The sequence below is a fragment of the Marmota marmota genome, unplaced genomic scaffold (genome assembly GCF_001458135.2).
Source record: "Marmota marmota marmota unplaced genomic scaffold, marMar, whole genome shotgun sequence".
Lineage (NCBI taxonomy): Eukaryota > Metazoa > Chordata > Mammalia > Rodentia > Sciuridae > Marmota > Marmota marmota.
The window spans coordinates 3266192-3280464 of record NW_025999999.1 but is presented as its reverse complement, the minus strand read 5'-3'; the positions used below and the strand labels follow the sequence as shown (position 1 = coordinate 3280464).

The following is a 14273-nucleotide window of genomic DNA, read 5'->3' as shown; positions in this document are numbered from 1 at the left end:
CTCCNCGGCCAGACGTTGCAGCTGGACGCGACTCAAGACAGTCCGGCCTCCCCGTGCGTGTCCTCAGGGCCGCCGCTACAGCCCCCGGCGGCGCTGCCGGCGGACAAGGCCCGGTCCCCGGCCGTTCCTCTGCTGCTGCGGCCCGCGTCGGCCGAAGCTGGGGGGCCCGCGCCCCCGGGAGCCCTACGCTGTGCCCTCGGGGACCGCGGTCGCGTGCGGGGTCGCGCTGCGCCCTATTGCGTGGCGGAGCTCGCCTCAGGCCCCAGCGCACTACCCGGGCCGTGCAGGCGAGGATGGCTCCGTGGCGCCGGCGCCTCCCGGCGCATTCAACAGCGACGGTGGACCCAGGCCGGAGCACGCGCGGGCGATGACGACCCCCACCGCCTCCTGCAACAGCTCGTGCTGTCGGGAAACCTCATTAAAGAAGCAGTGAGGAGGCTCCAGCGAGCCGTCGCCGCGGTTGCGGCCACCAGCCCCACGGTGCCTCTGGGCCCGGTGGCGGACGCAGCGGACCGGACCCCGTCGCCCTGCAGACCTCGAGCGCCTTGCTCTGACCCTGGCCCCCTGGAGAAGGAAGAGGACGCCGCTGCGTACTACTCTGCGTCCTGCTCCCATCAACCCTGATCTGAAGCCTCGGCCTCTACTCCTGGGAGCGACAGCTTAGGCTGCACTCAGGCGCTTGGAAAGATCTTAAACCCAGAAGTGGAACCGGCCCGGGCAGTACTGTCCGAGAACTTAAAGTATGGTGAAATGCACGGACCAAGGCACGTCCGTGTCGCGTGAGAATTTCCCCGGTCACCCCGGGCCAAGGACCTGGGATAAACTGGGGGACCTATGGCAGCTACTTGCATCCACGTGTACCTGACCTAGCCCTTGTGGGCATCGTGTGCTTGGATTGTTTTAAAGATAGGGCTGGAAAGGGGCGGGAATCGCGAGAGCTTTCTAACAATACTTGAAAACTAGTGATACGGATACATTTTCTCGTTATTTTCCGGTGGAGGAGCTTACTGAAAATGGTGCTATAATTGCTGTGCAGAGAAATTCTGGGTTGAAGAATATAAAATCTTGGCATTGGGTGGGTTGGCATCGCCTCCTTTCGTAAGCCACTTAATCCGTGGCTGGAGGAGGTGGGAGACTCCACTTATGGAATGGGAGGGAGGGGCATAATTTCGAAGTTGGGAGAGTTAAATTTGATTGTGGACTTTTAAATGACTTGACCTTGCCACCCGTGGTTGAAGGTCACGTTTATGCTCTAAGTGAGAGGCAGTGGGGTTCCTACAAGAGCTAACTCACCCTTTGGTGTCTTTTTCTCTCCAAGAAGAGCTCTGTCTTGTGCTTTGCCACCGCTTGGAGTCTCCCGAGGACACACAGGCAGGGAGGGACGTGTGAGAAGAGTTAGTTGCTTTTTCTGTGCTTTCCTCTTTCCAGAACTCCTCCTCTTGCAAGGCTACTCTTGGCCATGTCATTAGCTTTCTCAGAAACGGTCATAAACAATCTCATGTCCTCCCAGCCGACCTTTCTTACTCTGCCCTTTCTGTGGGGTTGGATGAAGGCCCTGGACGCCTTTCTGCTCTGTTCTGGCCCTCTGGAGTGGTGGGCCTGAGCCTCTGTGGTTCCTCATGCACAGTTATTTTCCTCCTGCCTGCCAGCTCTTCTTTGTGAGTGACTGAAACTTTTAAAAATGTGACTCTCCTCTAGGAGAAACTGCTGGCTTTACCCTTGTGAAACTTGATGGCGCTTTAGTAAGGTGCCACCCCCAAACTTTAAGGTAGCTAAACCAGTTTTTTAAAGATTCAATGGCTTGTTCATCCTCCAGATGTAGCTATTGACTGTACACTTCGCAACGGAGTGTCTGAACTTGTGGTGGTCCTGATTTATAGGATTTCTTAATTAAAATGTCTGCTGAATAAATTTGATTTTTGTTTTGGAGCATGGTTTGGCTTTTTGTTGGAAGATGGGGGAGGGAAATAAAAGCCTATAGGGCATACCCTTATTAATGAAGAATGCACTTAGAGTAATTAGGGGGACCTAGGTAAGTGGCTGGGGCTCACCATTGTATCCTTGTAGAGTTGCAGCCCTTGAGTGCTCCTGGGTTAATGTTCTGCACAATCAGAAAATTGAGTCCAGGTTTTTAGGAGCTGCCAGGTGGGCTCTTACTCCTTTTGTGGAAAACATATTCCAGAAACATTTTCTGGACCGGAGGGCAAAGAAATACTTGGTCTAGAGGGAGATGGGTTTTCATTTTTTCTTTTTTGATGCTAGGGATTGAATCCAGGGGTGCTTTACCACTGAGATACATTCCCATCCCTTTTTATTTTCACTAGATTCTCACTAAATTGTTTAGGGCTTCCCTAAATTGCTGGCTTTGAGCTTAGAATCTTCCCACCTCAGCCTCCTGAGTCACTGGGATTACAGACATGTACCGTGTGTGCCACACCACTGTGCCCAGCAGAAGATAGGTTTTCCTCAATTTTTTTGGGTGAAGAATAGCAAAGCCTGCCTATTTTCTCCTTTTAAGACTAACTCCTTGGAGCTGTAGCCTGGGGGAAGAAAAACAGTTTTAGCTGGACACAGTTGCTCACCTGAAATCCCAAAGACTTGGGAGGCTGAAGCTGGAGAATAGCAAGTTTGAGGCCAGCCTTAGCAAGTTAGCAAGACTCTGTCTTAGAAAATAAAGAAGGCTGGGGATGTAACTCAGTAGGAAAGCACCTCTGGGTTCAGTCCCCAGTGCCAAAAAAAAAAAAAAAAAGTTGGGGGGCTGTATAGTGATTTATTTAGTAGTTGTAAAGATGGCTTGGTTTGAGCTGGCAAGGATTATATTTGACCTCATGAGGTGGTCCCCTCCTCCGCCCCTCAGCCCCGACTTCCCTGGGGCAAATAGCCTTTGCTGAGCCCCTTCCTACTTCCTGTCTGCCTTTCCAAGGAAAGCTTGGGGGCAGCCCCCGCTCTGCCTGTCAATCCCTTGCAGGACCTTTCCTGCCCTGCAACTCTTCCACACTGTGCCCTGCACACAGCTGGTTAGTGCTTAGTGACTGGGGCATGATTCAGTCCTGCTGCTTACCAGCTGTGTTTGATGAGCAAGTCACTGCCCTGAGCTTCCCTCTTTTCTCATTTATAAAATGGTAATGCTTAGTAAGGTAGTTGGGAGGGTTAAATGAGGACCTGAGGTGTCTGGGAGACTTAAGTGTTCAAAACATAACTGCTAGTTCTTTTTTTTTTTTTTTTTTTAATCTCTTTTTTAAATATTTATTTTTTAGTTTTAGGTGGACACAATATCTTTATTTTACATTTATGAGGATCAAACCCAGTGCCTCATGCATGCTAGGCGAGCGCTCTACCTCTGAGCCACAACCCCAGCCCCCATAACTGTTGATTCTTGGCACTACCACATGGCTTTATGTGCCTTGAGATAAGCCCCAAATTTCCATTTTATAGATGACACTGAGACTTAGGAAATTAAGGGATTTGCTTGAAGTTACCACCTCTTAAGTGAGGAAGCTAGAATTTGAACTTGGATAATCTGACTATAGCTTCTCCTGCTTTCCTCAGTTAGGTCTTTGGGTCTTATTGTACCACTTACAGGAAACTCTTTTTTTTTTCTTCCCAGGGGTTTTACCCCTGAGATACATCCCCAGTCCATTTTTTTTTTTTTGTGTGTGTGTGTGTGTATGGTGCTGGGGATTGAACCCAGGGCCTTGTGCATGCTAGGCAAGCACTCTACCAACTGAGCTTTATCTAGAGCCTCTAAAAGACTTTTGGACACCACTCTCACCCATGTTGGATTTCTTGGAGTTCTTTGGAACATCCCACAAACTTTGACCCACCAATACTTCAGCACAATAGCAAACTTTTCTTGTGCATCAGCCACATATCTGCACAGTATAGGAATCTGGAATGAGGCAGGGTTGAAACATCCTGATAGAACTCACAGCAGATTTAGACACACAGACCTTCATATGAGGAAATAGGCATTGCATAAGAGCGGCCCAGATAACAAACACCATATGGCTGTTTCCTTCAGAACTGAATCACAAGTCCTCTGTAAGATGAGGATTGGGCCAAGAGAGATCTCACTCAGGGCAGATACCCTGGAGGTTTGCAACCTGACTGGAACAGCACTCAGGAATATAATAGGAATGGGGACTGCAACTAAGGAGAAAAGATCTGTGGAATCTGAGCAGCTAAGAGGAGAAGGGAACTGAGTAGGGAGGAGAAAACACTCTGGTGCACATCTTTATATGACTCTAGGACTTGGTGATAGGGCAGGAGTTGAACTTAGGCTCAGATTGAACCTCATTGACTCTCTTACCTCCTGTCTGAGCCTACTCATGTTTCTTTGCGGGGGGTGGCAAGGATGAAACATTTATTTATTTTTTTAGTTGTAGATGGGCACAATATCTTTTATTTTATTCATTTTTTTTTTTAATGAGGTGCTGAGGATAGAACCCAGTGCCTCACACATGCAAGGCAAGCGCTCAGCCACTGAGCTACAACCCCAGCCCAAGGATGAAACATTTTAATCTGATGGTAGCACAGGACACTGTACAGGAGCCCTCAAAGCTCAAAGATTTGCCCTCCAGATTCTAAGAAAGTTCTGGAAATAACTAGATTTGCTAGTCTGTCCTCCACCAGTGGCAGGTGGCAAAGTGAATGGGGAAAACATTGTGGTCTGCCCTCATGTCATTTATAGATCCAGTCCTAAGCACAGTTCTTCTAATTCACCAGTTCTTCAGGCTGAAAACAAGCCAGTCTTCTCTGTACTCTGCAGAATCACTGCCATGAATAATGTTCCTGTCAACTTGGATGTAAAAGCTGTCTTGGATGGTTCCAGGCTTGGAGTCTGTAGGGACTATGTCCCTGAACATCACTTAGCCAGTCTTCTCAACATCTAGCCTTTCCCAGACCATGGCAAACACTGGCCCTGAGCATGTATTTCACCAGGCCAAAGAAGAATGGATGGTACTTCAGGTCAGTGTAGTGTTCCTTAAGAAGGCCTTCAGAAGCCTACATGGATTTCAGACTAAGAAGGTGGAATCCCTTCTCAAAATGCTTGATGACCTCTCCCACAAGATCCTGCTGGACCCTGATGGCCTTGATGGTAATGAAAATGTGCTCATCGTTGGCCTTGGTCCTGTCCAGCTGTTTGGGCTTCAATCCACATTCCTTTTCTCACACCCCCTAATCCTTGCTACTGATCCAGCCGTTTGCAAAGGCTATAGAGTGACTAGCCCCAGTCCTAGGCCTGAAGAAGTGTGTCTGTCTAGGAGGGAAAGGCACTTCCCAGGTGTTGCATCAAGTGATAGCCCATTCCTAGTACTCATGACTTTGGCTTAGATATCCCTAGCTGGACATAGCTGAGAGGACTCCATCTTCTGACAGGGTCTGTTGCCTAAGTTCCCCTAATAACATTGCAAGTGTTAAGCCCAGAAGGATTGAAGCAATAGGGAAGTGGCAAGAAACTGGGTATGTGTGTGTGTAGGTAGGGAGGGCTGGTTCCGAGGTTCATGTGGGAAGTTACAAGGGCAGCAATCTGGTGTCTCATAAATAGTAGTTGGAGGGAGATCAGGGTGACAAAAATTTGGCAGTTAAAACTAAAAAGTGGATAGAGGCTGGGAGATGCTGGCAGGTGGGCAGTGCTAGCTAATGTGCTTAGCACTTACCCTGCACCAGGCTCTGTCCTGAGCACTTTACCACTTTACCAGCTCATCAAGTCTCTATGTGAGGAAGAGAAGAATACCCAGAAGGAGCAGACAGAAAGTAAGAGTAGAACCAACGGAAGCTGTAGGCTGAACTGTGGGGGTTGGGGAGGTATGTCTACAGGTGTGCATGTGTGTCTACACACAGGTCCATCTATGTCATCACCATTTATATTCCCTGTGGTCAGGCTACAGGGGTCCAGGGCATGGTCCATCAGATCCTGCTCAGTGACTTACTTTCATTGTCTGTTTTTGAACACTGGAGTTAATTCAGCTTCCTTTTTAAAAAAAATCAACCCATTAAGTAGTGTATTTTGAACATCTGCATTAGTTCCTCCTGTCTTCAACCCAGCTGAAGAGAAGTACTATTTGGCATGCATCTGGAGAAAGGGCCTCTTTTTTTTTTTTTTTGGTATCCAGGATTGAACCCCAGGCACTTCACCATTGAGCCACATCCTCAGCCCGTGTTTATATTTTATTTAGAAACAGGGTATCGCTGAGTTTCTTAGGGCCTCCCTAAGTTGCTGAGGCTGATTTTAAAATTGCCATCCCCCTGCCTCGGCCTCCTGAGCCATTGAGATTACAGGTGTATGCCACCATGCCCAGCTGAAGAAACTGTCTTATGACACCAGTTGGGAAGATTTCACCAATATTGAGCTGTGGAATCTAATTTAGACAGGTAAGACACAAGCAGGCCAAAGGCAGGGCAAAGGTAACAAGATGATAACCAACTTGTGGTTTATTTTAACCCACCCAAATCAATAAGTCAAATAAACTGCCTGAACAGCCTACCAGTGGGGGGTTGTGAATTTTGCCTCCTATGAGTCAGTTAACAATTGACAAAAGGAAGCAGTTAAACTCCGTGGTATCAGTTTTAGTTTTCATTCTATTGCTGTGTAGCCACAGAGGATTCATTCACACAAAACTCACAGAAACATGCAGCTGTCACAGGCATGAAAGGTTGCACAAAGTTGCTTCAACAGCCAATCTGTCAGGTCTGGGCCTTGCTGGGGTAGGAGAGTTTGTGACATAGGGTACTATCCTATGGGACATCCATACCTTCAGCCCCTCCCCTGAGCCCTGCTCTTTAAACATTCTCAGAGTGAGGACCCCTCTTCCAGATGGTTCTTTGGAGCATCTTTAATTTCTCCCTGTCTTCCGCTGCACTGGGTCAAGCACTGTGTCTCCTGTTAAGCAAATCCCTCCTTTGGCCCTGTTCCCCTTCTTTGTTTATTTATTTTGCAGTGCTGGAGATAAAACCTAGGGCTTCTCTTAAAGTAGGCAAGTGCTCTACCACTGAGCTACCTCCCCACCTTCTGTTTTCCCTTTTGGGCATCTTCTTCAGACTTCTAGGCACCTCAGCTCATCGTCTCTGTCCTGAGCACCCCACTCCCTTAGCCTCCAGCACTCTGTTGCAATTGCCCCATTTGTTTGCTCTGCAAATATTTATCAAATGCCAATATCCAAGCGTAGTTACTAAATGCAGCTATGTTTCAGGCAGTGGCCAAAGCATTTGTACTAGCATTACCTCAATTAATCCTCACAACAACCCAAGGAGGCAGGGACTTTTATTATTCCCAGCCTTATTAGGAGGACCTTGATGTTAGAAAGGTGAGGAGATCTGCCCAAGGTCACAGGAAGGAGCTTTAAAGAAAGGAGGCAGGAAGTCTGGTTCCAAAACCCATATTTTTATGGCTACCCGGTACTGGACTGAGGCCTTTGGGTTTTCTTTTCTTCTTCTTCTTTTTTTAATATAGTAGTATTCCTGCTCCGCCTGCCCCCCACACTGTGGGTTTTCTTTTCAAAATATCTCTCTTGTCTTTTCCTCCCCCTTCCCACCCAGACCTTTATCGCCTGGTGCCTGGATGTTGTAACAGCCAGTCACAAATCTGCCTGACCATAAAGGTTCCCCCTCAGCCCCAGTCCATTCTCCACACCATGTGGCCTGCCAATCTCCCTAAAACATCCTCTTCATCTTGTCATTCCTCTGCCATCAAAGAACATATAATCTCTTTGAGAAGAAGGCATGCACATATGAGCCCCTGAGATAACTCTATAATGGCGGTAAATAACAAGAACAGGGAGAACAAAAGGAACTCGAAGGTCACTTTCTGTAAATAAACTGCACAATTATAGACAGGAGTGGACAGGGCAGAAAACCTGAACTTCAGCTGAGCATTGAGCAGGACATGGAATTAGAACGGGAAAGTTTTCTAATAGAAAATGGGGGTCTTACAAGCTGGTCCCAGGCTGTCCTCTCTGCACATCCTACCCCCCTTTTTTAAAATTTATTTTTTTAGTTGTAGATGGACACAATACCTTTATTTTATTTATTTTTATGTGGTATTGAGGACCGAAACCAGTGCCTCACATGTGCTAGGCAAGCGCTCTACCACTGAGCTATGACCCCAGCCCACACCCTATCCTTTGAGATATTCCTACTGCTCCTACTCCACAAGTTCCAATCCTAAACCAGGTGTGGCTCTAAAGTGACCTCTGCCCTGTTCCCATTGAATCTCTTCTGGACTGAGTATTTTTCCCACTAGGCTTTCTTTAATGTTTACTTATGCAATTGGGGTGTGTGATCACAACCCTAATTTGACCTTCAGAAGAAAGAGATTTGTGCTTTTTCAGAAGCAGGTTAGCATCGTGGTTGGTAGTATACCACCTACTCAGGAGGCTGAGGCAGGAGAATCCCAAGTTCAAGGCCAATCTTGGCAATTAGTGAGATACCATTTCAAAAATAAAAAGGGCTGGGGCTGGGGCTGGGGCTCACTTGCCTGGCATGTGTGAGGCACTGGGTTTAATTCTGAGCACCACATAAAAATAAATAAAGGTCTATCACCAACTAAAAATAAATAAATAACAAGGGCTGAGGATGCAGCTCAATGGTAGAGCACCTTGTACAGAATCCCCATTAGCGAAAATACAAAAACAAACCACGTTAGGGTTTAGGGTGTAGTTTAGTGGAAGAGTTTTTGCTTAGCATTTGGGAGACCCCGGGTTTAATCTCCAGCACCAAAAACATAAAAAGAAAAGAAAAAGACCCCAACAACAACATCAACAAGGACAACAAGAAGAAAAACAGTGAGAGTCATTAAGAGGCAGGATTTGTGGGTAGTGGTGGTGCACACCTATAATTACAGTGACTCAAGAGTCTGAGGCAGGAGAATCAAGTTCAAGGCCTGTCTTAGCAACTGTTAGAGACCCTCAGCAATTTAAAGCAATCCTGTCTCAAAATAAAAAATAAAAAGGGCTAGGCACATATCTCAGTGGTAAAGTGCCCTGGAGTTCAATCCTCAGAAAAACAAAAGAGGGGGAGGTTCTTATTTTCTTCTTTATTTTTCAGTACTGGAGATTTTACTCAGAGCTTCGCATATGCTAGGCAAGTGCTCTGCCACTGAGCAATATTCCCAACAAGAGGTACAGTTTTTCTACAAGACTTAAAGACTTCAAGTAATGGCCTTAATTCAATACCTTCTAGGATTGATGTTTTATTATTTGCTCTTTGTTTCCAATACAATATATAATTAAATCTTCACACAATTCTAAGGTTCTATGCTTTGTCCCATTTTGCAGATGAGTTTACTTATATTGAGTTTATGAATAAACTGAATCACACAGTTAGTAACAGAGGGCTGCTTGTAGAACCCAGGCTCATCTATATCTTTTGGGAAATATTGTTATGGGCAGGTCATTTGCTCTCCCTCCAGTTATGGATGAAAACAATGCATGGGAGAGTTTTTCTCCTTTGCCTGCACCAGCTTGTACAGTGTTCAAATGGAGTGCACCTTCAAGTGGAAACCTCTCTGGGCTTCCATCTCTAAATGAGGCAGTAGCACCAGACTGCCAAACCCTGAGCTCTCCCGGGGCTGACGTTCTGTGATTACTGAGCATTGGTGAAAGAGGGGGGAGCTAATTGAGTGAGTTAGTAATTTGGTTGCCAAGGTAACTCTTTTCTGATTGGAAGGAAGGGATCACAGGGTTCAACGCAGACTTTGCTGGATAGGAAAGTGGTGTCTGATCTTCACTCCATGTTTCAGCTTCTGAGCTGGAAAAAGAAAGGGAAAGAGGAAAATAAAAAAGGATAAAAATTGAATCCAAATATAGTAGCATTTATTCCTAATTTAGAATGAAATCTTAGGATGGCAGACTTTGGAATCCTCTATAATTATAAGGTGTGGCTTTTTTTCCCCCCTAAATTGCTTGTTGTTTGTCAATTGACCCACATCAGCTTATTTTAAAAATGTTTTTCATTCGGTTTGTAGCTTTGGTCTTTCATCTCACCTTAGCCATTTTCTGTAGCTAGCTGTCTTCACAGGATGCTGAATATTTTGTAAGAAAATGGATATGGAACACTTGGCATTTCCTAGCTCAGTCTAGGCACCTGGGGAAGAGTTTTCCAGGGTTCCAATGGAACTACCAATTTGGGCAACTGCAAGGGTGTCATTAATATTATACTGTATGTGCAGAATTGTGCAGTGAACAACGATGCTGAATCCTGTAAGATGGTGTCAAGTTATTGGAAAGAGGCTCAACTGTGAGCCCATAGACCTGAATTCCAGACTCAATTTGATCTCTGATTTCATAAATGACTTTGGTGATTCACTCTGCCCCTCTGCCCTGCCCAATTCCCCAGACTAATTTTGCATCTATAAAATGGTCTAATATGACTGGGGCTATATCTCAATGGTGGAGCACCTGCTTAGATTCCTTGAGACCCTGAATCTAATCCCCAGCTTGTGTGTGTGCCTGTGCATGTGGCGCATGTATAAACATGCATGCACATACGCGCACACACACAAGCCTAATAGCTTTGAAAGATTATTTGTAAAAGTCCTGATTTTTATTCCAAAAAGGACTTTGGGGTGAATAGTAAAACTTGGCAGGAAGTTTTAGAGCTGAACAGTTACAGGATTCAGGATGTCAAGTGACTTATACAAAGTAGGTATTGGTTTTCTCCAGTTTTTCTTTTTCAAGGATAGGACTGTACTGTGTAAACCTTAGGTTAAGTTTGGCTTTAACATTCCAAAAGCCAGCATAGTTAGTGCAGTGACATGGAATCATGTACAGTTGGGGAGGGAAAGCAAGCCCTGGGACCTCTGAGATCCTTCTACAGCTAAGAATCTGAGCTAACTCAGGACCTCATGCTAGGGGTCCTGACTACTTTCTCTGCATGCTCAGTGCCCAGAGGTAGAAACCCACTGTATTGCTGGCAGCTCCTTTCTCAGTTTCTTTTAGAGCTTCCATAATCACTCTTCCCTTGTTGGGTAACATGAGACTGAGCACACCACAGCCCTTTCTGGGCATATAGTGGAAAATAGCTGTCTAGGTGTATTCTGGAGGTAGGTGTTCCTCAGAGACCATCAGCCCCACGTATTTGAGAATGGGACAAATAAAAATGAGTCAAAAAGGGAGATAGAAGCCAACCATTATAGTACTTGCCTGTAATCCCAGCTTGGTAGGCTGAGGGAGGAGGATCACAAGTTCAAGACCAGCCTCAGCAACTTAGCAAGACCCTAAGTCACTTAGTGAGATCCTGTCTCAAAAAAAAAAAAAAAAAAAAAAAGGGCAGGTGTGTGTGTGTGTGTGTTTGTAATAGACAATAAGAACACAACTCATAGAGTACTCTCTCTCTAGAAAACAGTTTTGGCATCTTGGCTTATACTGTTTTATGAATAACTGAGGATCCAGTTAGTTGGCCACAGAGGCTGAGCAACTTGCCCAAGATTCCCTCTCTGCTTAATAAGTGGACTGTAACACCAGGTACCCTGTCACTCAACCTAGCTCCTTCCTTGTATTAAAGCAACGGAAGGAGAGCGGTAGAAAGGGTTGCTGTGTCACTGAAGGGCCAGAATGGTAGTAAATGTGCCAAGACCAAAGAGGGAGGAGCCCTTTAATAAGCTCTCAGCCAGTTTTCCCACCACCAGTATTGCATCTTGAGCAGCCTCCTGACCAACAGTCCACTTAAATGACCACAGTAGAAGGAAAAAGAAGTGATAAGCTGCTCCAGCTGCAGTGACTGGTGGATCTAACATCCTTTGCCAACAAGCAGAAGCAGCTTCATAACACATTTGCCATCCCTAACTATTAATCCAAAAGCTGTGAGGTTTTGGTGAATGGGATTGGTCCAAAACCTGACCTCACTTTCATTTAATTTCATGCCAGCATTGATACACACCCAGCTGAGCAGACCTCAGTCTAACTAGTGAGCTGCTCAGACACAAAGGCGCTCTAATTACCATCCCCACGCCAAGCTGACAGGGATTTCAAGTGTTTTCATGTTTATGGAGATCGGAGAAGTGTGTTCTGTACAGCTTTCCCCACTGGTGGCAAGTACAAAATTAAACCAAACAAAAAAACCAACACATTTATTCAAAACAGGTCTTTCAGTTAAGTTAAAATCCTATAATCAGGATAGCCACGATTCCAGACACTCCGGTGCGAAGTGTAGATATGTCAACAACCACATCTGGATGCTGAACAAGCCAATGACTCTTTATAAAACTAAAACAACAAAACGGTCTCAGCGCCCTCAGAGGGAGTGAACAGTATGTTCCATGCACTTCACCATGATCACAATGGCAAAGCCTGCAGCTTCTCTATTTGGAGGGTCACAGTTTCTACTCGGTTTCTTTCACTTACAAAGGCGAGCACGGCTGGGGGAGGGGCAGGGGGAGGAAATCAACTCTGTCTACCCAGGGAATTGCAGCTGTTATTGCAAATGGCCCTGGAGAGCCCATTATAAGATGCTGTGTGAGGCTGTGTCCCTTGAGTGCCTGTCACGTGGTGCATTGCTAGGCCCTCGACCTGGCCCCCAGAATAGCCTGCGCCACCCGCTTGAATAGGGGAACAGAGCCGAGGGGCTGAGGAGGGACCCTGGACCACATCTCAGGACATTTTCCGTGAAAGCACGGAGCCCGAGCAGGGGCGGTGGCCACACACAGGAAGCACAGGCTCCCGGCACCTCTCTACTTCCCCACTCATGGTGGCGCGGCGCGCGTGTCCTCAGGAGACTCAAGCACTTGCAAAACACAGCGCTCTTCTCGGAGCACAGGCAGACCCGGTTACCCTCCCTGCAGGAGTCCCGCAACACAGTGCGTGCCCAGGAAAACAGTGACCTTGAACTCTAGGAAGGGCAGGCCGGGCAGCGAAAACACACATTAGAGAAGGCGGGGTTCATTCCACGCCTCGCCTTACCCTTCCACCACCCAACACGCCCGCCGCCGCCTACCATACCCATCTGTGGCTACAGTCCTCACCCAGCACCCTGAAAACTGCAGTCAGTTGCAAAGAGAGAGCTGAGGAAAAAAAGGTTACTCCTATTCAACCCCAAGAGAGTGTTTTCGTAGTACCACATTTTCTATATTAAAACCAATACCCCCCAAAGTCACGAGATGATATTTTAAGTGTCGTAAAATTTCGAATCCGGTTGATTGGGGTAGATTCCTGAAATTATCGTCTACTCTTGTCCCCTTCTCTCGAAGTGGATCAGGAACCAGCCCTGAAAAGGTAAAGCAAGTAACTGGGACCATGCTCCCGTCGTTGTGAAGCTTGGCGATCCTGAGAAGTGTGGCCCGTGGCCACGTGGTCACCCGGCTGGCCCCGGAGGCTGCGCGGAACCGCACACTGCGCAATCGGGTCACGGGTCACGCCAAACAAGGAGTCCTACTGAGTGTGAGCTTGGGGTGCGCTCTGTAATATCTGCCTTAAATAGGGCTAATGAAATCCTGGATTGGGGCCCTCGACCTCGGTTCCCCACGAAGACATTGGCGATTTTTTGGTTCCCAGTCTTCACTATTTTTTTCTACTTCTGAAAGCGAGAGTTCTCCACTAGTCTGAACAGGGTCGCAGCCCTCGAGGGAATCCCTTGTCCCATAGTCAGAGGCTGGCGCTGTGACCACCTTGGCTGTTAGCTTCCAGGGACAAGAACGCCGTCTGTGGCTCTGAGTTGCGCCCTCCTCCCGGACGCACCAGGATCACTGCAGGCCGCTCTAGGGCTTCGGGGTGAAGGGGGCTCGTGCACTGGAGCCGACAGAGGACCCAGGAGCGGGTGTTGGGGAAGCTTTGCGTGTAACTGCAGACGTCGCGAATGAAGCCTCCTGACTGCCTCCTTGATGAGGTTTCCCGAGAGCACGAGCTGCTGCAGGAGTCGGTGCGGATCCTCGTCGCCAGTGCAGGTGTCGGGTTGGGACCCGCGTCGCTGCTGCAGTCGGCGGGACGCGGCAGCACTCCGTAGCCATCCTCGCCGGCACGGGCCGGACAGAGGCTGCGGGATGCCCTGTTTGCCAGCTCCGGGAGGCCCATCAAGGCCGGGCTGAGAGGACAGTGGGGACAGCGCGCTTGGGCCTGAGGAGAGCTCCGCCACGCAATAGGGCGCAGCGCGACCTCGCACGCGACCGCGGTCCCCGAGGGCGCAGCGTAGGGCTCCTGGGGGCGCTAGCCCCCCAGCCTCGGCGGACACGGGCCGCAACAGCAGCGGAACGGCCGGGGACAGGGCCTTGTCTGCCGGCAGCGCCACCGGGGGCTGCAGCGGCGGCCCCGGGGGCCACGCACCGGGAAGCCGGACTGTCGGCG

At 47.9% G+C, this 14273-nt stretch overlaps 2 protein-coding genes and 1 pseudogene across 2 annotated transcripts in view; 1 reads left to right on the top strand and 2 right to left on the bottom strand.

The window, feature by feature from the left end:
- Window positions 1-3: 3 nt before the first annotated feature.
- Window positions 4-1929, top strand: Frat2 (FRAT regulator of WNT signaling pathway 2; the record flags this gene model as incomplete). Its single annotated transcript, XM_015494849.2, has 1 exon — window positions 4-1929. A coding segment is annotated over one exon (621 nt), but the record flags the coding sequence as incomplete, so codon positions are not given.
- A 2751-nt stretch (window positions 1930-4680) lies between these two features.
- LOC107149938 lies at window positions 4681-5939 on the bottom strand (annotated as a pseudogene).
- Window positions 5940-12052: 6113 nt separating this feature from the next.
- Window positions 12053-14273, bottom strand: part of Frat1 (FRAT regulator of WNT signaling pathway 1) — a 2878-nt gene continuing 657 nt past the window's right edge. Inside the window, 3 exon segments of the mRNA XM_015494848.2 lie at window positions 12053-13661; window positions 13663-14241; window positions 14243-14264. Coding sequence (XP_015350334.1) covers window positions 13578-13661; window positions 13663-14241; window positions 14243-14264 — 685 coding nt within the window. The 3' untranslated portion in view covers window positions 12053-13577.